At 39.1% G+C, this 24,988-nt stretch overlaps 1 protein-coding gene and 1 long non-coding RNA gene across 2 annotated transcripts in view; one reads left to right on the forward strand and one right to left on the reverse strand.

Moving 5' to 3' along the window:
- The window catches only part of KCNT2 (potassium sodium-activated channel subfamily T member 2), a gene marked incomplete in the record, with an annotated part of 121,230 nt that extends 102,955 nt beyond the window's left edge, over nt 1-18,275 (forward strand). Inside the window, 6 exon segments of the mRNA XM_021404158.1 lie at nt 6,776-6,877; nt 8,095-8,178; nt 10,093-10,221; nt 11,819-12,119; nt 14,612-14,696; nt 16,580-18,275. Of these exon segments, the coding sequence (XP_021259833.1) occupies nt 6,776-6,877; nt 8,095-8,178; nt 10,093-10,221; nt 11,819-12,119; nt 14,612-14,696; nt 16,580-16,691 (813 nt within the window).
- LOC110402273 lies at nt 714-24,620 on the reverse strand. Its single transcript, XR_002441021.1, has 3 exons — nt 24,099-24,620; nt 23,665-23,736; nt 714-1,317 (listed from the first exon to the last, which is right to left on the reverse strand). It is a non-coding gene; the product is annotated as an uncharacterized LOC110402273 (long non-coding RNA).

Here is a 24,988-nt window from a genome sequence, read left to right on the forward strand (position 1 = left end):
ACACTTTATGATTTTGTAGCAATGCTTCCAAAACAAGTGGAAACAGTGAAACTGTTTTGTGGTTGTAGCACTAATCTAACAGGTTTTTTTTGTTTCATCTTCTGTCTGAATTTTGCCCTCATTTAAGAATGCAATTTGATTTGAGTTCTGCCACTTTATAATATTATTCCACCAGCTTTCTAGACACAGAGGTGGATGCAGTTTGACCAAGGAAAACTGAGTATTTCTGGGCAGCTGAATATTTAGAGCTAATAGGATATTCCAAGAGGCTGACGGGCAATTAGCATAGAAAACATTGGGATATTCTAAACACTCAATACGTACACATCTCCTCGAATAATGCAGTTTGTATTCCAATTTGATGTAAAAGTGTTGTAATCATGTGTCCTGTCAGCATTTCCATGCATCTGGTACTTACATTATCATGACAGTTTGAGAGCATCAGTTCTCTTTCACAGGACAGTCCTACCGATGATCAGGATAGTAACACTACTAAATGCTAGATAAACCCATATGTGCCAGTGTGCGTGTTGGCATTTTCAAGTTATCAAACAGAGAGGCCATAAGGAGGTAAGGTGACTTTCATTTGCTTAGCCATGTGTGCTCCTGGGCTCATCCCAGGTACTACTGCTAAAACATTACAGAAAGCATAGATAGTAACTTTGGCTACCTGCTTAACTTGGTAAATTCCGGGACAAACCTCTTTTTCACAGATGATGACCTGACTGACCAACCTCTGCCGTCTGGAAAACTTTCAGTATTACTTTCACGATCTTACAGGCCATATTCCTAGTTACTTCATGAGATTCAGACAAATACTATCATGGTGCTGGTCTTCAAATAGACTCTTTCACTCCAGTCACTCTCCCTCCCCTGCCCCCCCCCATTCTGCTATTCATCTAGGTATACTCCCAATTTCTTCATGTTATGCGTCTCAGTTACCTTAGAAAAATCTGAGTTCATGCTAAAGTCGTTTTTATTATGCAGAACTAACATAAAACTTCAGTTTTCTAGCTGCACAGTAAATACTCTAAAATCTGGGTCTATGTTTGAAATTTCAAGTATTTTTGCTACTTACTGTGTAACGTTGACATAGTGTTGACACATGTGTTCATGTAATGTATTTTGTAATGGAAAACAACCTTTTCACCCAAGCTGATCTTCACAGGCCAGCTCCCAATTTCTTATACAAGAATGGATTTCTTTGTAAATTCAGCTTGTTTCGATGAGACGGGATAAGATGTTTTATCAGAATCAACATGCTGACCAAAAGATGCAAATGCCTAGGTGATATTTTGTGATCTTCTTGTCTTTGGCCTGAAACAGAAAGAGGGCTTAAATCTTATTTAGGTGGCGCTTTGGTTTGCAAAAAAATTGAGAGTCATGAAGAAGCTAGACAGGAACTGTTACAAAGAAAGGAACAGATTGCATTGGGAGGCACATTTTCATCAGCATTATCCCACTCTCTGTATCCAGAAAGGTTTGCACCTCTGATTCCTACATTTTACAACGCCTCCCCTCAGTGCTAATTGCAGAAAGAATTAAGCCGGAACTGGCTGGAATCGTGCGTTGCTAATTCATACAGGGCATCAAATGCTGACAGCTGAAAGACCTTCAGTACTGTGTTCTAACCTAGCTTATGTCCTTGGTGGACTATCGCCAGCTGCAAATTTTATTTATTTTAAACATACTCCCTTCATACATACAACTTAATGACTAGGGGCAGCAAGAATAGCAGTAGCTGCTTTTCCAGTATGTGATTTCTACAATTGCTCCTGGGCTGCTCGATGGACAGCAACCTATCTACTTCAACACAATGAAACCAGGACTTGTATGTCAGCTCTCTTTCTAGCCTTATGCAGGCTCTTCCTTGCCTCACAGAACAATGATACTGCAAGTAATTTGAAATATTCTAGCTCCATCTGTATCTTTAATTTATTGCACAAATGCGAAGTTGTGAACTTTCAGTTGGAAGCTGAACGGTTAATTAACTTCCTATCCAAACCACACAATGCTGAAATTGCAGTATATCATTAATCTTAAAAAGAAGAACATTTTCTCCCTTGCAATTAAAATTGCCCATTGTTGATACTGCCCACTCATCCCATCTTAATGTTTGGAGCGAACACTACACAGGTGATGGTGTAGTTCATAAGTTGTTCAACTTGGTTCAGGATAAAACATGCTGCCTTCATTTGTTTCTGGTACTGTTCCGATTTGAAGCAGATATGAAGTAACAGTAATGCTAAAAGCATAAATAATTAGCATGCACATTTTGCTGTTTAATGGAGATCTGTAGAGAGCAGTTCCAGATCAACAATGGAAAATGAATCTATTCGTGCTAAAATGCTAGAACAGAAGCAACTAAAAAATAGTGCAAGATATCATTAAGTATTCAAGAGGTGAAGTGATAATGATCCCAAATCACTTAGATCAAGAAAGGGACTAAAAAGAGGTTTCTGTGACTTTATTTCAGTCAGCTGTATCTCACACACGCAACAACTGGTATTTATAAGAACTAACAATGCACTTGCCTGTTCTCTGTAGCAAGCCACCGAACTTCATCACATTTCTGTTTTTGGATGACCCCAAAACCCGCGTGGATCATGCTATGTCCTTGTACATTCCTTACAACAACTTTGCATTGCTGGTACACAACATTTACAGCCTTCCAGGGCTGTTCCATATTGCTGTCTATATTGGAAGAGAATATATTAAATCAAGAAGGGCCGTACATCTCTTTCAGTCACTGACAGAGTCGCCAAAGCGGGGCTTCAGGTTACAAAGCAGAAGTATTTCTCAAAATACGTCCTTTGCCCTAACCCACCCCTTCATGGCGCAAAACCAGAATCCTCAGCAAATTCCCAAAGAAAGATGGAAGGAGAAACACTACACCTCATTCATATGATTTGTGGATTGTCACCTCACAATCAGTTGCCTGTAAAATATTTTGTGGCACGAATCAAAGAATTTAATGTAACGTATGCTATGATATGCATGCAGTTGTACAACAAATACTTGAATATTAAAACAAACCATATCTATTTTGCAATAAATGAAAAGCTTTCAAATACATGGGGTAGAGCTACAGAATATATACGGTCTTATCTCTGTGGCTAACACCAGTAAGCCAATAGCATGCTTTTCTAAACAAGTGTTCTTTGCACAATTAAGCTCCTGCTCTCTTCAATTTTGTCTGAAATACACTTGTTAGAAGCACTCTTTGCTATTTCAGCCAGAACTTGCACGCATTGTGTCTGCGTACATGCATTTCTCACGGTAAAGAAAAACTGAGTCACAGATAAAGAATAAAAATATAGAGCTTTGCTCAAACCACACAGCAACAAAAAAAAAAAAATAACAGAAAACCAACTTCAACAAAACCAAGCTTTTTTTTCCCCCCCTCTGTGCAAGACAACAGTCCTCTGCTTTCCCTGGCTTGTTTTGAGATTTCAGTTCAGTACTTCTACTTGGTCTAATGTTCCACAGAAGCAGTGTAAATCTTAGCAATGAACCTGAACCATGAAGGGCAGATTTCAATTCTAGTCTAAACACATTGAACTTAAGGATAATCAAGTATATGGTATTTTTTCCCCCTATTGATTCAACAAGAGAAGCAAGTTTGCCAGATGCTTTTGAAATTACATTCTGAAAAAAAAAAGCTTATGTACATGGACACATGCTTCTCTGGTTCTTCATTTAAACTATTGATTTTCCTCAGTTAAACTGGCATTCCTACTGCGCTTTTAGTGATTACATTGTTCCAGAAATATAAGCAACTCAACCTGATATTGTAATGTCAAATAAAAATGATATTGTACACTTGAAAGAGTATTTAATTCATGGGACAAAATATTTTACTGGATTTTTTTTTTTTTAAGGAGGTTACTCTTGAAAAAAGACCTGCTCTGCACAAGCACCTCTAAATATCTCCTGTGGACAGTACAGTGTTGCCTGTTGGAGTTAATGGGCTTATACTGTAATTGCTGTGTCAGTTATACTTCATAAACAAGGGAGACCTGTAAGGGCGTATTTTCCTCTTACGACTTAGTGAGGGAAAAGCACAAAGAAGAGAGGACTGTGACCGTATGTAAGGAAGAAGTATGAGATTTTTTTCCATTTAGCTTTGGTATGCTTACCTGAGTAGCAAGGTGTACATAGACTCTAGACAACTGCAACAGCAGGCTGGACAGTAGTTATTTTAATTGAAAAGCATGATAAATAAGCCTAAACTGAATAATATGGAAATAGATTCTTGGAAAAGAAAGTGAAGCTGAACGCGTTAACTACAATTCTTTCCACAGTGATAAGTAGAAAAGCACTTGTGGTAGACAAACATATCTGCATATAGAAGAACAGACAGAAGTCTGCTTATTACCAATTCCTATATGTATATTTTATAATAATGGGCCTGCACCTGTAGTCTTGACCTGCCTGCAAATTAGGGAATAATCTGCTGTTTTGTGGAAAGCTTATTTAGCCAGTCAGCCAGAATGTAGCTAACAGATTTTAAAAGTTAGCAGAGCAGCTCACATGGCATGGGTCACAGTGGGAGCCCAGAAAGTGTGCCAGGCAGCGCTGGACCACACAATCCAGTAGGCTTTGGTACCCCCATCACCAGCTGGAGAAGTACCCACAGCAAATCAGCGATCTTAACCCAGCCAGAGTTCTGGAGGCCAGTTTCTATCATTCAGGTAACACTTGGTTTGAATGTTGCCTGTGAGTTAACAACTGGTTGTCACAACTTGAGCCACTGGTGGCACTTGGAATTCTAAGATTTTGGGTCCCTCTTTATGGAGCAGGAACTGCTAGTGAGAGATGTGATCTCTCTGACAAAGCGAGTTAGAAGTATCTGCGCCGACCTGGTTGGGAATGAGCTGTGACTTAATGAGCTGCATTAGTTTGTATAATGCTGAGGAAAAGTAGAATATACAACTTTCTACTGTAACGACATCATTGTAGTATACACTTAAGTTGGAAGATGCTTGTTCCAGACTATTTTTGCCCTAAAATGGTGTATTCTAATACAAGCCAACAGCATTTGTTCAGAATATAGAGAATGCTTAGAATTAATAATACTAATAAAAACCACCAAGTACTGAGATATTTCTCTAAAATTTTGAGGCCCCCTTTACCTGAACAGATCAGAGGTGACATTTTACAAGGGGTGGATTAATGACAGTAAGAGTTACTTTAAGTACTTTTAACTAGAAAGTCCTATTCCTTGACATCCTTTTCAACTCTGCTCATATAAAGCTACAGGAATCAGCAGGTGAAACCAACAGTGACAGAGGTTACAGGATGCTGCAATTGAACCTAAACACGCTTGGATGATTCACTAGCTAGAACAGACTTATACTTCGCACATCACAGAATCAGAGCATGGTTGGATTTGAAAGCAACTTCTGGAAGTTTCCTTGCCAACGGCCCTTGCTCGAAGAGGGTCACCTAGAGTAGGTTGCCCAGGACCACATCCAGACAGTTTTTGCTCATCTCTAAGGAAGAACTCCACAGCCTGGTTTGCCGCTCTGTCATCCTCACAGTAAAATGTTTCCGTATGTTCAGAAAGAACTATTTGCATTTCAGTTTATGCCCATTTCCTCTTGTCCCAGTACTGGGCACCACTGAAAAGAACCTGGCTCCACCATCTGTACATCCTCCCTTCAAATATTTGTACACAATAATGAAATCAGCATCAGCGAGCCCACCCACAACTCCCAAAACCTCTTCTCAGGCTAAACAGTCCCAACTTTCTCACTCTTACCTCATGCTCCAATATCTTGATCATCTCAGTAACGCTTAGCTGGACTCTCTTCAGAACACCCATGTCTCTCTTGTACTGGGGAGCCCAGAACTACACACTGTATTCCACATTTGACCTCACCAGTGCTGAGAAGAGGAGAAGCTATCACTTCCCTTGACCTACTGGCAACACTCCTAATACCCAGGATTCTGTTAGCCACATTTGCACCAAGGGCTCATTGTCAGCCCATGTTCAATTCTCAATCCTTCAGGACCCCCACATCCCACCCTGCAAAGCTGCCTCTGAGACTGTTAGCCCCAAGCACAGACTGGTGCATGCATGTGATGGGTATTTCTCTCCATTCCAAAACATGACTTCTCTGTACTTTGAGAACACATTCTTGACGTCTCTGAATGGAAAGCTTGATGTATCGTCTCTCCTTAAAACAGGAAAAATCACATCCAGTCTGTTCTTTTACTCTCTAATAACTGAAAGAAAAGGAAGCACACTGCTGTGATTTCTCCATGTATGAGTTGTGATAAGAAAAATAAGTAACTATTTATGTTCTTCTGCTTCTCTTCCCCAGAAGCATCAAAACACAGAAACGTTTGTTTCTGCCCTGGTCTGCCTGATCTCCTTGCACATTCTCTGAAATATTGTTCCCTCAGTTTGTAATTCATGTTCCTAGTAGACTCTGAACCTGGGAGTCCACTGTCAACACCCAAGAAATACGGATTGGGAATAAAAAGAGCTTTGCTTTAAACACAGTTGAAATCCCTCAGTCTTTGTCTAAGATGATTTGGTAGAACATCAAATTGCAGATGTAATGATTGAAACAACATATGCCTTTAACAACATCTTTCAAACTGAAAACCTGTAAGTACTGAACATACACTACCTATTCATGGAAACTATATTCAGAGTAAAGGAATTTTCATACTTTTGGTCTCTTTCAAGGTAGCATCAAATTGGTATTATAATCCCTCCAAAAGCACTAATATTTTTTAATTATTATTTTTAATTTCCACACAGAAAGAACGGGAGAAGGGATCTAATTTAGCATTTATGTTTCGACTGCCCTTTGCTGCTGGCAGGGTTTTCAGCATCAGTATGTTGGACACACTGCTGTACCAGGTACCGTGAATAACAATATGCCTTCATTTGCCATGCCATGCCACGTTACCACTCATTTTTTGTATTTAATTGTTGGATTAGCCTGTTTTCCTACATAAGCCAGGAACACATTCCCTATGTCAGCACTACTTGCAGTCACCAGCCCAAAACTCACTGTCTTGGAACAAATTGTTTTAAATATTATGACACTGTGAAGCTCTCCACAGAAACAATGGATAGTTTTGATACAAACCTACAAAAAATGATTATAGAGATTTTAACATTTGTACAAAGCATTAAATATTCATAGCCCATTCCAACAAAATAGTGCCTCTAATCACAATAGTCCACAGAAATATTTGTATGAATAATTTATCAGCAACCTTCACTTGCCGACAGGAGCTTCCATTACATAATTCTGTCTTGCCCTCTTACTCTTGTCAACTAGACCTCCAGATGAGCAGCCATCACACTGTAAAGCCAAAGAGCTAGATGCAAGTTGTGTTCTAAGGACAGATAGCCTGCCTTGAATGCTGCCCTTCTACACTGAAGAGGCAGCAATGAACAGACCTACCACAGTCAGTAGAGCACGCTTGGCTTTCTGATTCCAGCAGTCCAATAAGTAAGGAGAAACATTTGTCATTTAGTTGATCTGATGTCCATTCCTGGTCTCCTTCGCATGCATTTCTACATTTAATTTGGTTAGTCCTCTCTAATTCCTACCATGCTACCAGAACACTTTTGTTAAAGCAACAAGCCTGATCTGAGACAGGGCAGATTTTACCTTAAACATTAGCTGGACCAGCAAAGACAAATGACTCCAGTTGAATGAAAACAATAGCAGCCTCACCTTAGTATTACCCACTACTCTATACTGCATCTCTACCTAACGTAGGACAGCATTTCATATGCACAGAAGATAAATGTTAAAGTTTCACAACTAATAAATGCTAACAAGCTACTTCCATCGATTAATATCTTACTCTTCAAGCTCCCTTGTCATGCCTCTGACTCCGCTATGGACATACTTATGCAGGAACAATTTTTTTTTTTTCCTCCTGTCAGTAGATTCAGCATGCATAAAGAGATAACTGTTTCTACAATGATAAAGATAAAGATATTGACTTTAAACACAGATATACAGTTTCTGTGGAATTCACCTATGGTGCATACGGTTATCTGCTCATCTATTCATTGAAGTTGTTTTCTTTCTGTCTCTTCTGTTTAAAATCTTGCAGTCATTTGTGAAAGATTATATGATCTCAATCACAAGACTTCTCCTGGGACTTGATACAACACCAGGATCGGGGTTTCTTTGTTCAGTAAGTTTTTTTAAAGTATATTTACTATTATTATTATTACAAACCAACAGAATATTCCAGGTGGTCTGCAAAACACCTCTGCTTTCTTTATACAAGAGTTTCTTTGGTTGAAGACCAACAAAGGCCGTCTGCTTCCTTTTTCAGCCGGGGGGGAGGGGGACACCAACAGGAAGTTAGGTAGAAAACATGCTTAGTTTTAGTTATTTCCATAACAGAAAAACAATCCTCCTCACTCCAAAAAAGACAGTATATAATCTGAAGCATAAAGAAACACAGGAAATACAGGAAGACACAAGAAAAGTGTGAGTTTATTTGTTGATACTGTTTTGATACAGGTGTATGGCAGCTCAGTAACCAATTTTACTAACCAAACACAAAGGCCGCTCCAAAAGTAATGTGTCCTATTTATTATTTTGCTCATGGTGTCAGAGGCAGACACTGGTGGTATAGCAGTGGAAGCTGAACCTTCCCACCAACATTCCATTACATTTTGTTGCCATGGGACAGATGGCAGCAGAGGAGCAGACTGACAAAATGGTGTCTGACATGGAAGGGCATTTAAAGCAAAGGTTTATCATTGAATTCCTCCGTCTGGACAAAATGGCACCTACTGACATTCACTTATGCTCACTGAGCATCTGCAGAGATCATACACTGGATGTCAACACAGTGAGGCAGTGGGCAGTGCATTTCAGCAGTGGTGACAGCAACGTGAAAGACAAACCATGTTCTCGACAGCCTTGCCAATTTTTATGAGCACAGCACACGGGCTCTTGCTCATTGTTGCTGAAAATGCATAGCTAATAGCTGTGACCGTGTTGAAAAAATGGTGTTTTGTAGCTGAGAATTTGCTCTATCATATAATGCGATTGCGCTCTTCGTAGTTGTTTCCATGTAAATAAGTAGGAGGCATTACTTTCAGAGCGACCTACGTTTCTCAAAAACAGAAATCTCTACTGGTATTGTACATCCTGACCAGTAAAATAGCATTAGGAACAACTGTTTCCATCATAGATAATGGAGGGTAAAATTCAATTTTACCTAAATATGCATCTACACACATACCTAAACTGAAGTCACTTAGTATATTTCAGTGAAGTTTGAAAGACTTCTGGTTCACATGTCAATATTCTCCATGCAGAGTTAAATATATTTAAGTGAGTTACTCTACTCAACTTTGTTTTCTCCTACACCCATCAACCAAGGTAGCAAAGATACAAATAGAAGTTGAGTCATTTGCCAGTTGCTTTCTAGCAAAGTATATAGAGTTACAGGCTGTTGCTCCCAAAAATGAAGTTATCTTTGCTCTAATCAACGTTGGTTGAAGAAATTTGTTAAGAAAACCACTTCAAAGTTTGTTGGTCTATCATTAACTTAGTTACAGTGAATGTCAGTTGGCTCAATCTTCAAGTAAAGCTTGTTTAAGTCATTATTTGAAATTAATTTAATAATTCGTTCTTACGCATTTATGTTTAGCGTGTTGCCTTCTACCCTGCTCCCAAATACTTCGCCTGCAGCGTAAAGAACAGTTATCTGGATATATTCAAATTATTGGCTTGTTCTTCAATCTGTCACCAGGTTCATAGTGCTGCTCAAGCTTAGTTTGTTCTTTTACATTTTACTCAGATACATGAACACCGTATGAAGGATAGCATAAGTTTGAGTAATTTTAAAACACAGACAGAGGTCCTTCCATCAGACTGTACCATTTGCACTGCAGTGCCTCCCAAACAGAGAATAAGGGAACAGCGTCTACAAGCTCTAGAAATTTCAGGTTTACTGTGGATGAAAGGTGCAATACTACAATGTGATCATTATCAGCTTGCACTTAGTTTCCAAAAACTTTCAAGAGTAGTATAATGAACAAGAGGTAAGTCCTCATGAGTTTAAGTTTCCTTCCTATTATTTGTTCAGATGAAAATCACAGAAGAGGATTTATGGATTAGGACATATGCCAGACTATATCAGAAACTTTGTTCTTCTACAGGAGACATTCCAATTGGAGTCTACAGGACAGAATCCCAAACGCTTACAACATCTGAAGTAAGTCAGTTTACTACACACTCTTAGGATTTGGTTACCTACTATTTTAAGAATGCACTTAATTCCAACTCACTGAAGGTCGCCCTCTGCTGACGCATATACAGTCAGATTAACACAAGGCCCAGTCTACTTACAGATTTTCTTTCCTTTCCTCAGCTACAAAGAAGTGGCTGACTGAAAGAATAGCTTGAGCACAGGTAGGACAGGCTCTGATAGTTAGCTCTAGTCTGACCTTGCATCTAGTGATGAGTAACAGCACTATCAATAAGCTGTATGACCAGTGTGGGAAGACTCTAAGATTATTTTTATCACTGATCAAGTCAACGGAACCTTGCTTTCAGATTTTATTCTAACAGGAAAAAAAAATTTAGGACCTCAGTAGTATTTCAGATAAATTTGCTTTATTCAATAATATGCTCCAAGTGATCAGTAACTCTTTCTGTTCTTACAAATTCTATTAATTAAGTAGTCACCATTTTAAAGTCATCTTTACTTCATGCTTTAAAAAAAAAACACCACCAAACAAGGAAACCACAACAAACCACCAATACTCAACACATCAACATTGGTCACAGAATCGTAAGAATGGCTTGGGGTGGAAGGGACTTTAAGGTTCACACAGTTCCAACCCTCTGCCATGGGCAGAGTTACCACCCACTAGGTCAGGCTACCCACGGCCCCAGCCTACCCGGACTTGAACACCTCCAGTGATGGGGCATCCACAACTTCTCCGGGCAGCCAGTGCCAGTGTCTCACTACCCTCTGAGTAAAGAATTTCATCTTAAGATCTAGCCTCAGTCTGCCCTCTTTTAGTTTAAAACCATTCCCCTCTTGTCTTCTATTTTCCCCTGTGAAAAGCCCACATCTCTCTTGTTTATAAGCTTCCTCCAAGTACTGGAAGGCCTCAAAGAGGTGTCCCCGAAGCCTTTTCTTCTCCAAGCTAAACAAGCCCAGCTCCTTCTTCATAAGCTAGATATTAACTGGGTAATGTGACCTTACTGATACCAGGGATAGTTTACTATTTCAGTGACAATAAGACATGTTTTAAATATCACAGTAACAACTCAGTAGTTTCAGAAGCATAGCTGCAAGTATTTGTTAGATCTTACTCTGGAATTAGAACAACTTGAAAAGAGAGCTTTTCAAGTGTTTTCCCTTATATTTTCTTTTTGTATGTTAGAACTACATACGTAGACCATCTACTTGAGTTATTAGGTGACATGAAGAAAACAGTGCAAGACCAAATTTAGATGCTTTTTAACTTGGCCCCCCCCACTGTCTTGGTGAAAAAGCAGCATAACTGTACCTGAACGTACAAACTTCAGATTACCTCATTTGGAAGAGGTGCCTTGAATCACACAGGTAACAGGCAACTTTTGCCTTTCATCTTAGAGGAGCACCCAAAACAGCACACTCGATGTTGAATTACTTCTTAATGAACTCACAATATATATCTAAACTGTAGTTTCAGATAGTTCCAAGTTATATCACTTGAATTTCTGAAAAATGGATGTTCAACTGCACTACGGAAAAGAAAATCTTTTACTCCACTTCCATTTTTTAATGTCCTTAATTCTCTTCTCACTTTCCTTGCAAGTCTCAAATCTCTATCAGTGTAGAAGAATGGGAAGACACTAAAGACACCAGAGAACATGTTAATTATCGTAGTAATCATCGTAACTCAACATCTAGCGATCAGTCCGATCATCCCTTGTTAAGACGAAAGAGCATGCAGTGGGCTCGACGGCTGAGCCGAAGAGTACCAAGACACTCTGGTAAAACAGCTGAGAGGATAAACCAGCAGCGAATGAACCTTTACAGGAGGTCAGAAAGACAGGAACTTGCTGAACTTGTGAAAAACAGAATGAAACATCTGGGCCTTTCTCCAGCAGGATACGGTATGATTACTGCAATACTTTAGTAAAAATACTAGTATTATGCAAAAAAGCCTTATTTTTGTGGATGCCATAAACTAATGGGTTGAAATATAAATGAAGACAGAACAGCTGTGAAGTTCGCTTATAAGTCAAGGTGAGGACTCATTTGTATGAAGGAGGATAAATTTTACCCAGGTGTTTAAAATGAATGCCAAAGTGTCACATAGAAGTCATTTATGAAGCACCCTTATAGGCTCCTTTTATACACCAAGTCCCTAGCAACATCAAGACTTAAAAAAAACCCACAATATTGAAAAGAATTCTGTAACACCCTTTTAAAATATGCACCACAGTTGCCTGGGATAGCCCTCGACAGTCTCAACTTTTTAGTGAGTCCTGTGGAAACTCTCAGCACTGTGGGGACTCTTTGTCCTAGGAAAACTGCGAATCTATAAATATCAACTTTTTCCAACTGCATAGTAGGTTCAATACAAAACTTAGTGCTTTCTTGTTTATAGTAACCAACACTGAGGTTCCCATACTGAATTTCCACTCAAAACACATGAAAACCACCATTTTACAAACGCAGTCTCATTTTTCAAAACTTTTCAAAATATTTTTGAAATACTTAAATTTGACCAATGCCTAAGGTACCTATCAGCTGAAGGTAAACAGTATTTCCTACCAAAATGAATATTCTTCTTGGTCCATTTTAACAATGCACATTCTTAGGGCAACTTCAAGACATCCCGTAACACCAATGTCAGCTTACTGCCTAGCAGTTCTTACAGTTGCTAGGCACCCATCAACTCTGTAGTGAGAGAAGTCTGCTACACAATATATGGCTCTAATTTTGCTCAATCTTTACAATTACATCGAAGCTTTTCATTCGCCAACTGGATGGTTATTACTCTTGCTTTATTTGTGGATACCAAATGACTCTCAGCAGGAGGAATCAGGGCTAAGTATTTTGCAGAAGTAACAAAAACCACAATAACATGTAGTCAACTACAAGAAATATTGTGAATTTGATTCACATTTATATTAGTCACTATGGAACTTGGATTTTACAGATTAAGTCAGCTGCAAACCTGCACTATCACATTCCCACTGCTATCTTTCCGCCTCCCTCATTTTTAGTAATAAATTCCACGAGCCTTTCACCCACCTTAAAGCTAGATCACTCCCTGCTCATCCCATTAAGTATTCAGCACAGAACACAAACTTTTTGATCTTTGTTCTCCCACACTGGCACAAATCAATCATGCCAGTTCACTCAATGCCTAAGTTTAATATATTCCTCAATACTATCTCTCTGCATCAGTGTGGAGGGCACTGAAAAAAATTACCACATCTGCTTACAGATCTTCACATATGGGAATAACGCTAAGGTCAATTTTATATCTTTAGCTTTCTTCATACTGATAACATAACCTCTGAGACCTCCAGTTCTGAATTCTATTAACCATGAATTCACATAATCCAACCGGGGCATAACACTTGTTTGGCCAAGCAAGCCTTTAGCAGAGGCATGATGGTGCAAATATACTGGAGAATGCGTTTGTATAAATTGTCCAAATATTTTCTATCAGTTTTACCTCACAGAAGTCAACTGCACTGTAAAGGATTGCTTCAGCTGTGTAATTGCACCTGGATTCAGAGTCTATTTGTTCTCTAGACACAAGTACTTACAGTAGTGCAAAATACGTGATACGGGCACACAGAGAAGTCACACATACTATAAAACAGTCATTTTTAACCTACAGAATACACTTCAAAAACTCCATTCATATTACCAAGACTTAGGAATTGCACCAAAACTCGAACTGGGCTGTTCTCTTCCACATCATTTTAATTCTCACTTAAAATGAAGAAAATAGTACAAGATGTTTATCCATTTTAGACCTGGTAGTCTCCCTGCAACACCGTAGGACAAATATTCAGAGTAGACTACACAAAAGATAATGGTAGTGATAGCTACAAGTGTGCTGAGACTTAACTCAACAATACTTCCTAAATAAAAAAACGAAATACCTATTGTGTTTTCTGCATCTTTCACATTTCTACCCATTGACACAGGTGATAAAAGGAAAATGCTAATTTTCACTTCTGATATAGGGAAAGTGAAAACAGCTTTATATTGACTAAGTTTGGAAATGGATGAGAATTTCATGCATGTGCATTTAGCCTTGGCTACTTCCCACTCGCTAACGTAAGCCACATAACACACTGCTTGAAGTAAGATTGAGTTGTATTAAGAACTGCTTTAACTGGACAGAAGTGCAAAAGAATATATTCCAGAACATTCAGAAAGAAAACATGCTTGGAGAGCTGATAACTCAGAAGATCATACATCAGACACTTCTAATTATTTGTTATTACTTTGGCACCCGATATTTTTTCTTGACAACTCTGAGCCAAAAAAGATCATCTTTCTAATTAGGTTATCACAAATTATACCTTTGACTATTTGTTTCTAAACCTGATTTGGTATGTGTATCTTTGTCCTCTAGATGAAATGAACGATCACCAGAACAACCTTTCTTACATCCTGATCAATCCTTCTCCAGATACAAGATTAGAGCTGAATGATATAGTGTAAGTTAAAGAAAAAAAAAATCACAAGAACAGCAAAGTTTCTTTTATTATATTTCTGCTGAGGCAGAAGGGACATGTTCCCATGCACCAGCAAAATATTAAGATGGAGACTTCTATCTAAAGAGACATCTAATTGTACACGTATGTATACATGAGTGTATGTATGATAATGGAAAATACATATTTTGTCATCTGCTTTACTCAATTTTTCTCCTATCTTGTTCTGTGTATATACAAAAACTAACCAAGTCCACTGGATAGCTTCACAGAATTAATAATATTGCTTATAATTTAACTATCCACTTTTAACAGGAAGATCAACCTTTCAACTCAGTTCTTTCAAACGGGATTTTGTATCATGGATACAGCAAAAAAAAAAACAGTTCTGTCTCTCATAAATTCATCATGCTTAAGATTCAAACAAATAGCCAGACCTAAATGCAATAATGTCGTCCCCCCCCCCCTCCTTGCAATTTTGAAGACTACACAGGTAAAAAAGGTGAACCAAAAGTTTACACTGCTCATGAATTTTAGAAAATTAACTGTCATTCTCTCATTCTGAAGTCTAATGTGACTGCTGTGTTCAGGTCCTATGCCATTTCTCTCTGTAGACTCTTTTTCCTCTCCCTTCTATATAACATATCCCATGTGCTCCAGGGTCCCCGTGTAAGGCCCTCCAACATCACTGTTGATCCACCTCACTTTCTACTCATAAGCAAGAAAACCGTTGGAACTATTAGCCTAATATTGAAAACAATAAACTCCTTTGTAGGACTGTGGGATATGAAAAGCATAGCACAGAAAGTATCACCAGACAATAAAAACAGTTCTCAAAATGTGTTTAAATAATTTGGAATGTTATTTTCCACTATTATCAAACTCCGCAGTATGAAGAGTACTAATATTTAACCCACGAATGCATATACTGTTACCTAGCTAGGTGACCTGAGTGCCTGTTTTCCTTTTTCCTCCTTTGCAAAAACCAGGATATTCAGCAAACCAATAATGCATAATTTTGCAGTGATACTGGATTTTCTGTGTTCTACCTACACAACTTTAGCCTGCTCATGCTCTTATTTTTACCTAGCTTGACATACGTTCATTTCCTGACGCTTAAGAGTGGGCATCATCTCACTCTCTGGTTCTCTTGACTATGCAGTCAGCTCACCTTCACTCAAGGGGAATTATTAGTGGAGAGACTAAACGAGTTGTTGTCTCTCTCCAGTGTTTTTTTCACTCACAAACTGCAGAGCAATTAAAAGCATATTAGGTAATATACGTCTTCGAAATACCATATGAGGAAACAGTCTCAGCATCTACAGATGAACCGCACTCAAAGCAGCATTTGCAGCAGTTGGATCTACTTGAAATTTGTTCTCAAGACTAAGGGTCCAATTTGAGTTTATCAGCCAACACCAAGTTTATCAACAAAAGGCTTTTTATTTGTTGGGCCTAGTTCAAAGGCGGTCCCCTACTTCCTACACAAAATTATTTTTGGAATAACTCCAACCTACTTCTGTCCTATCTTCAAAGCATAATGAATAATGCAAATGCATAAATACATAGAGTTACTGGCAAATTTCTGTGTTGAACGACCATAGTGGACGCCTAGGAAAAGAGCCGATGCCTCTAAAAGATCAAATGGGCTCTCGGTCACAATTAAGGCTTAGCTGTGCCTAGTACATACAGATGATGCCTAGGCAGGCACGGTACGAAACTACTATCCTATGTGAGTGGCGCTGCCAAATTGTCCAAGTTATCCCACAGACACTAGATTAAGTCTAACTCTTCCTCAGATCTTTTCAACAACATGACAACGGTATGTTTACTAATCCTTGCTTGTGCCAAGTCTTTGTAATAAGAATTGTAATTTCTTTTTATAGATACTTGATCCGACCTGATCCCTTGGCTTATGTTCCAAACGCAGCGTCCAGCCAAAAAGACAGCTTCTGCAATACAGTGGGACAAGATACCAGAGAGGAAACACAACTTTGATACGCAATTCAACAAAATAAACTATTTTACACATATAGTTTCCACCAATCATTTTGAAAATTAAGTGGGACATTTTATTCAGTTTTTGGAAACAAAGTGACAGTGGGTGAGTCAGTCATTTTTGAAGCACCGTCTCTAGAAAAACTAATCCTAATGACTGTCAAGCTCGTAGCCGGTTCAACATTGTAGTTGAACCTCAGTTCGGCAGAATTACAAAAACTGTTATGATTTAACCAATCTGAAGAAATGATTGAAGCAGCGCCAGATTCCAACATGTTGCACTTAGAAGCTTCTAAGTATATTTATCAAGGTGGCATCACGTCAGTGAAAAAGCTCCTGACATACATCATAAAAGATTATCTAATGCCCGTTGAAGGATCGTGTCTAATGAGTAGCTGGAAATACGTTAATATCTGAAGTTGCCAAAGAGGCTGCTTGTGCCAAGAGTCCAACCCCTGAGATAATCTTCAAGCTTAACTTGTTGCCTATTTATATTTGAACAGCCTCATTTCACTCCCATTACAGCCTCTAGGACTTTAATGTTTGCTCTGTGAGTTTACAGATGACGCAGCTTAGTCACACTGTAGAGGTTAAGACCTGATGCACATCTACTGAAAATCAGCTCAGAGAAACCCAATATCTCACACAGGCATTTCAAAAAGTAACATTTTGTAGAGCAAATGAAGCAGAGCTTTTAAAGGGATACAGAAAATATATAAAAACAGCCCCTCATACTTGCAAAAATCTGGTAAGACAATATGTGAAGCTACAAACGATGGTAGCTCAAATGAAAAATGAACCATTTAACGTGAGTTGTCAGTCACAGAACGGCTTGGTTGAAGGGGACCTTAATTACTGTCAAGTACCAACCTACCTGCCATAAACAGGGTTGCCACCCACTAGATCAAGCGGGTCAATGAGAAGACTCAATGGATGATGCCGAGACAAGTGCCTCTCTAGGGAACAACTAATACCACAAATCCTTCCGATCCCCTTGGCAGCCCCAGAACTCCAGCTGTCCCAACTATGAACGAACCTAGTCATTCACATTACCCAAATATGATACTGCTCATATGAAACTACATACCATAATGAAAATGAGAGAAGCTCTTTATCTATTCCATAAAATGAATGGAACACTACATTACCTTAATTGGATTTGAAGGCTCAGTTTTGGCATTAAGTACACAAGCAAGCATCTACAGTGTATGAAGCATCTGAAGCCGCTACACAGGACCTCTAGTCTACATATACAAGAATCCCACAAGTTTTGGTCAAGACTTTTACAGAATTAAACATGGTTGTAAGTGACCTTCAGAAATCGTATTCTTGCTTTACCATCTGTCACAGAAGGGGAAGAACGTCCTTAAGGTTCAGGCCATCCTGCTACAACAATCAACATAGGACTGTTAAAAAAAAGCTGACACGTGGACTAAAGGGGCAAAACTGATAATTCTCTCAATTCCCTTAATGGTCTCTGTGTACAAAGAAATCCACTCAAAAACACATTTATATTCTCTACTTACTATTTGAAAAAAACATAGCTGATACTGTTCTGAAAAATAAAACGCCAAGCTGCCTGAAGAACATGCATATATGCTTATCAGTATTGCAAGGATGTTAAAAATTCCATCTGTCATGGTTTCCCCCCCCCCCCCATTAGGAATACAGCATGAGATCTGCTGTTATTTCTTCTTTTCCCCGCAATTCTTCTGAAACTTAACTGTTCCACTTAACTGTAAGACACTAGAGGTCTTAGAGCAGACCAAAGTCATCAGGAAATCTGCACACAAACACAAGAGCTCCATTTTTAAGAGCGAAAAAGGTAGCTGGAAAGTGGGGTTTCTCAGCTTTTTTTTTTTTTTTGGTATTGACATATTCAAGTAGCAGCATGGTTCAGAATAGTATCAATGACTACGCAAAGAGTCCAGTGTTTTTCCACACACACTATTAGGGGAAAAGGTACATAACAATTGAAACAGTTGCTCAGATTGTCTCTTAGACGGAATCTTGTCCAAGTCTCATCATAGAAACTATCACATAGAAACAATTGTGTTTGTAACATGAATAGCCTCCTATTTTAATACCTCCAATGAGAAGAATATCCCAGTTGTATACTTCAAAAAAAGAGAAGTGTTTTATAAAACATGTTCACTCCTAAATATTAGAAGTTTCATACTGAAGGCCTTTCTAACAGAGCCTCAAGTAGGCAAACGGGATTTCAGAAACATGCCTATTGTTCATCTGGCAAGCTACTCAGCTTTTGGTGGGATTCACGTAGTATATCCCTCAGTCACCCAGTTCAGACATTCTCTGTACACTGCCTGAAGTAACCACCAGAGATCTAAAGACGCTCTGCCACAAGAACAGTTAGGACTCTGTGCCTGGCATTTACCAGCATATAAATGAGGAGAACTAAGTAGTCAGGTATATCCATTTTTCTACCTAACTCAGTGGAACAGTAGCATCTATTGCCACCTGATATTTCCCAGACTTGATGGATTTTTTTAATTGCTCCTTAGCCCTAGAAGATTTGCAAAGCAAACAAAAACAGGCGGAGACAACTTGCAGTGACTAAATAAAGCAAAAACAATCTTTCTGAACAAGAATATTTGGTTCTCTTCAAATTCTACTGGATGTTAAGCAAGGTAATAAAAGCTAACAACAGCTTCTTCTGAGGCAGTTCTTATCACCCATGGATGATACACCATTCTATTCTGTAATTCAAGATGTGTCACCTTTCACACCAGGAGCAGAACAGCTTTGCTTCCCCTGGCACACCTTCAGAGCTCATTCTAGTGGAATTTAAACCTTTCAAGGACCATACTGAGCACTCTACATTAACATGGAATGAGATAGTACACATATTCCTTGGTGGCCAGGGAGGCAGTTCTTTGAGGATCGCTTTACAGGTCATCTTGTGTTCACACGCTTCTTGTCAAGATTATCAGCAATATAATACAGTCTAGCTGGACTGGAGATCAGGTTGAGAAACAGTAATCTCCATGCTCAATGCTAGAGAAGGGGTGATAAAGCTTCAGAGGCATCGGGTCCACATGACTTGAACAGAGCTTTGTCTGGTGGCAGTTTACTCAGTGAATGCAGAGATTAAACTTATGATCATTTACAAAACCAAGAGCTTAGATTCTAAACCAACTGTCCAAAGTCAGGTGGCCAAATAGCATTTTCTTCCCCTCAATCGAAGAAAATAGCTGGTTTCAGTCTGTATTTAACTGTATGTATTTTTTTTTCCTTTTCTTCCCAACTCACACTTACCAGTAAATCAGACACGCTCTCTTTCCCTAACATTTCCTGAACGACTACCGGGTAATTTGGAAGTCAAAATCCTGGTGAAGGTGACACCACGTAACTACTACATTCTCAGAGGAGTTTTCTCCAAAGGGAGAAAACATGTTACTCATTCTACAGTGAAAAGTCACAGGAAGTATCACAGTAGAATACACTGTGTTTCCTTCACCATTTCAGTCCAGTTCCAGAACACACATTAACTGACCCACCAAGTTGATAACACACAGTTTGAGTTCTCAAAATCCACAGTAATGCGAGTCAATCAAGTTTTCATTTTAATTCCCTGGTCAAAGTGTTACAACAGTTACTTCTCCCACAACCAGCTTCCTACCTCTGTTAACAACTCGTGTACTTCAAAGTATGCACAGGACTGAAGACTTCTTATGCATCTGTTTACTACCGCATCAATAAAATGCGAAACAACAAATAGTTTTTGCGTTTCTGCTGTGGAGGAAAACTGAAGTGACATCAAGCGCACCAAAAACAACACGTAATTCTGTAGTTTCTAGGCAGCTAGTGCCAGCAACCACCAATGCCTGAGGTTTTGACGCACCGAATTCTACATGATATCTGAGTGAAATCAGTCACTACACCCTGGAAATGAATTAATAAAAACAAGCAGCACTACATAATGACATCAAGTACACAAGACCATTTAAAATCTGTTTTTGAGCTAGAGGCATAAATACAGAAATCTGCATAAAATATTACACATATTCTTCATATTACGCACTAGAAAACAGACACACATTGAATATATGTGTAAAGGACTGCACTTCAGCTTTTTGACCACTGTTTCATTTTCTTGATGCGGGACATACATTAAAGGGAGAGTGGAGAACTAAGTAACATTATGAAAGATGACTAAGACCTTGCCGGTCATCATCTTTTGAGGCTCTCAAAAATATTAGTGAACTATACAAGAAAGTCATCATTATTGTGTATATTACTGATGCAACGATGCTGTCAGTAATGGACGATGTACACCACTATGAACTCCCACAGTCTCTCAAGAAGCTTAAAAATGAAAATATTTCTGCTTCATGAAGTTAAAAACAAGTATTTAAAGTTCCTACAAACTAGCTTTCAATTGTTTATATAAAATCCGGATGCTTTCTAGCACTATTAAGTTGGATAAGTTTCTCTAGACATTTTTCTCCTCAGATTAAAAAAAAAATAAAGAGCCAGGGATATTTATTCTTGGTCCCTTCTTTCTCTTAAAGGCTGGTTCAACCACTGTCAGATTTTCTTTGGAGAAACATAAAGCCATTGCCATTCTCTTTGTCAAAAAGGAATGGCACATTTGCAAGCTCCCTGTCCTGTTTTGGGGCAGCAAGACAGGAAGGATATCTTTAGCCACCTTTTCATACTAGTTTTTCCTAATTAGATGGGAAATCCACTGCCAGTGAAAAGGCTTTTTCCTAGAAAACAACTGAACCACGAGGTGCTTTACTGCAACAACTTTCCCCAGTGCCGATGTTAATTACTCAGTTATTGGACAGACTGCCATCCTTTAGACAGATGCTTTAATCAAGAACACATACTGCTTACTCTTCAGTACTTATACTGGTCTGCCTTTGGAGCATTCAAATAGATCATTCTTCAACCTCCATGTCAGCAAAACAAAACTTAGTAAGAGAAGTCTGGGGATAGCTGTGTTTTTAAGTGGAGGCAGAAGTAACGCATTCCAGTTAGGTGTCCTAAGTCTTTGGACGCAGCGGAGGCAGGAAATGAACTCTACTCTGAGCCAGCCACTTTTACAAAGTCATGAGAGCCTAAAGTATCAGCTAGACTACTAGGAAGTAGAAACCGTCACTGTCCCAAGATAAAAGAAAGCAGTTAAATCCAGTCTTTACTATAGATTAATAAGCACAGAGATTCCTTAGTTTATCCTACTTCCTACCTGACACTTGAAGGGAAAGCTGAACAGAGCTATGATGCATTATCTCCCAAACGCATTTAGACTAAGAAAAAAAGCAAAAGATTGACAACAGGAGCCAGATGCAGAACATAAGTCCTTCAGAAGAAAACCTTAAGGTGTACACATGAGCAAGACACCGCTTTGTAACACAAGAGAATTTTCACAGATCCATTTAGAACAATGCTCAAACTACTTTGGCCTTGCTTCCCTCACAATACACCCCTTCCTCCAAGGACAAGCTGTAGCACTCTGAAGCAAAAGACAGCCAGAATCCAGAGCATTTGCAACTGTTTCCAATCAAGGTGTGAAGTTAAATTCCTACCTAGCCCTCCAATTCATCTCAGGTGTTAAGTGTTCCCACTGATAAGCTACATCAATTACCCTGTGCAAATTGTCTGGCTAATGCAGCTCAGCTGTACCACGTGCAGGGAAGCTTCACACCCCAGCAGACAAACACAAGAGAGAAGTATGTGCACTTTCCTCTGGCTGGTTTTTTGTTGTTGTTTGTTTGTATTTAATTTAGCTGAGGCAATGGGAAACAAGGGGAGGTGCTGATTCCTTCTGCTGTAAAAAGGCCTGTTTCTTCAGGAAAATTCCTTTAGTCACTATATGAGACTTATTACCAGCTTGAACAAGTAAGGCAAAATCTACATGCAGGTACTAATGATAGCTAGAAACATACATAAGACAATTTACTTACCAAACCTCCCATTATGAACTTGGGCTTCTTAATCATTTATGAACAAGGATGCTTAAGCTACATTTGAGAATTACGCAATTCACCACATCCCACCCCAGGATCATTTCATTACTGCTATCTGAAGAGCTACTGTCAGCACTGCCTCCATCACATGGTAGGAGAAAAAGAATAAATTCCTGGAATGCTTTCAGGAAATGGTGAATTCACGTAAAATACCGCTTCATTACTTCAATACAGATGAATACTACTCAGTCACAATAAGCTAACTAGAAGCTTTTTACTTAAAAGAAACCAATGAACAAAGCTTTCAAATACTCCACCGGGCTTTGAGGTATTCAGTATTCTTGGCGCTTGCTAATGCTTTTGCTATGCTCTTGCAGCGCTTCTGGCATATGAAGCACTACTCTGTATCAAGCAATTTCAGTTTTCAGGCTAACCTGTTCAAATCATTTACTAATATGCCTAGAAGGAAGAGGAATGCATTTCAGCTTAAGAACAGCTAAAATATTGAGTTCTCTCTGGTCATCTTAAAACGCTATGCAACTGTTCCGAAAACAATCCTGGTTAGAACTGCAAATCAATATAGTATCTGAGGCAACAAATTCCATTTTACATTGGATCGCACTGTTGATTTTTCCTCTAGGTTTTGGGTGAATATGTCCATTTAAAAAACTGCACAACCTAGGAAACGGTAGATTGGAATATTTCTGTACAGTGAACTACACAAGCGATTGCTCTGAATCAGAAACAATAAAGCCTAAAATATGATGGTCTCTTTTGACACCTTCTGAAGTACAGAAGTCCTTCGGATAAAAGTCAGGACACCAAGGCAAAAAGAAACTCCCACTAGTTCAGCACTAACAAGCCGAAGTGGAAACAACAAGCCAGCAACTACAAAGGCTATTACAGAATCTGGTTATCGATCAGCTTGTTTGGAGAGAAGTTTTAACTTCTTTATGAATGCAAAAATTACTATGTTTTTACCAGCCAACGTCAGCATTAGAAAACAATCTTATGTTTGTATTTCCTGAGATTAGTCTTACCTGAATGCAGGAGTCTAACACAGAATATTTACTTTGCCAATAATCCTTGCAACCTCAACAGCAAGCGTGCTTCTGAAATAATTAAGAATTTCTTGTGAAAAGATGGTTACAAAAGAGAGAAAACTGAGCAGCTCAAACCTTCCCCGTAACTGTTTGTGCCAGGCCAGCAACTCCACTGTAGGCTGAAGGACACCCCCCAGCTTGCACCAAGCAGGCCTGAGCCAGGTCTAGCTTGCACCACTCCTACACGCTGAAGCCATTTCAAGGGACAAAGTTGCAGCCCAGAAACTGAAAGCAGCAGGAGGCTTTACTCCATTTTCCAGCACCATGATACGCTCTCAGAAGGTTTCCTAAGCCTTTCCAGTAGCATTTTGAAGAGTTTCCCCCACGCTCCTAGATACTTTCCCCACATAGCCTTGCCCCTTTCAGATTACCTGCCACAGAAACCAAGATCACCATCACCTCCCCCCCAGTCCTCTAAGCTTGCTCAGCTCTAACAAACTCCCATTTATTTAAAATTTCTCCCCAACATCTCGCCTCTACTCTTCTCCCCGCCTATAACACACAGCTTCTTTGTAATTCCCCAATCAACAGAACCACCTGTGTCTGCAGCCAGCCTTAAGAATTGGCATCACGTCTTACATAAGGGTGTACTTATTTCATCTTCAACATAGAATCTTAATATTTCTCACAAGTTCAACAGTAAAAATATGAATGTAACGTGATTTTGTACCATGACTAGTGTAAAATCCCGTCTCACTCTTTCAGGAATCTGTTGTGCTGGGAACAGATAAAAAAGTTTTGAAATAATTTAGGAAAACACGTTACAGAAGGAAAGCAATATTTAATAGCGTGTTCTCCTCTTCTGTTGCCAGATGCACATCTCTATTTGTTAGTGCGACGTGATTCTAATTGCGCAGTCATAACACACTTATCAATTTGACACACTTAGTAAACTTTGCCAAATAAACCATTTTTTTTTACTTAATTGGGAAATTTGCAGCAGCAAGATTTTGGAGCTCTGGTACAACATCCTGAATCAAGTCCCCTCTCACTAAGAATTATTATTGCCGTAATGTCTTGGTTCTCATCCAAATGCTACTGCAATCAGTCAGAACCTCAGCAGGCTGAGGTTCCTACAATCATATCAAGTCACACAGTCACAGAATCACAGGGTCGTGCTGTTTGGAACGAGGCTCAGAAGGTCTGCATGCACATCAGCTGCTCAAAGCAGGGCCAGCTATGTTCTCAGACCAGGTTACTCAGGGCTTTGTCCGGCCTGATCCTGAACCATTCCAGTGATGGAGGCTGAACACCTTCCATG

This window comes from Numida meleagris, chromosome 7, assembly GCF_002078875.1.
Source record: "Numida meleagris isolate 19003 breed g44 Domestic line chromosome 7, NumMel1.0, whole genome shotgun sequence".
NCBI lineage: Eukaryota > Metazoa > Chordata > Aves > Galliformes > Numididae > Numida > Numida meleagris.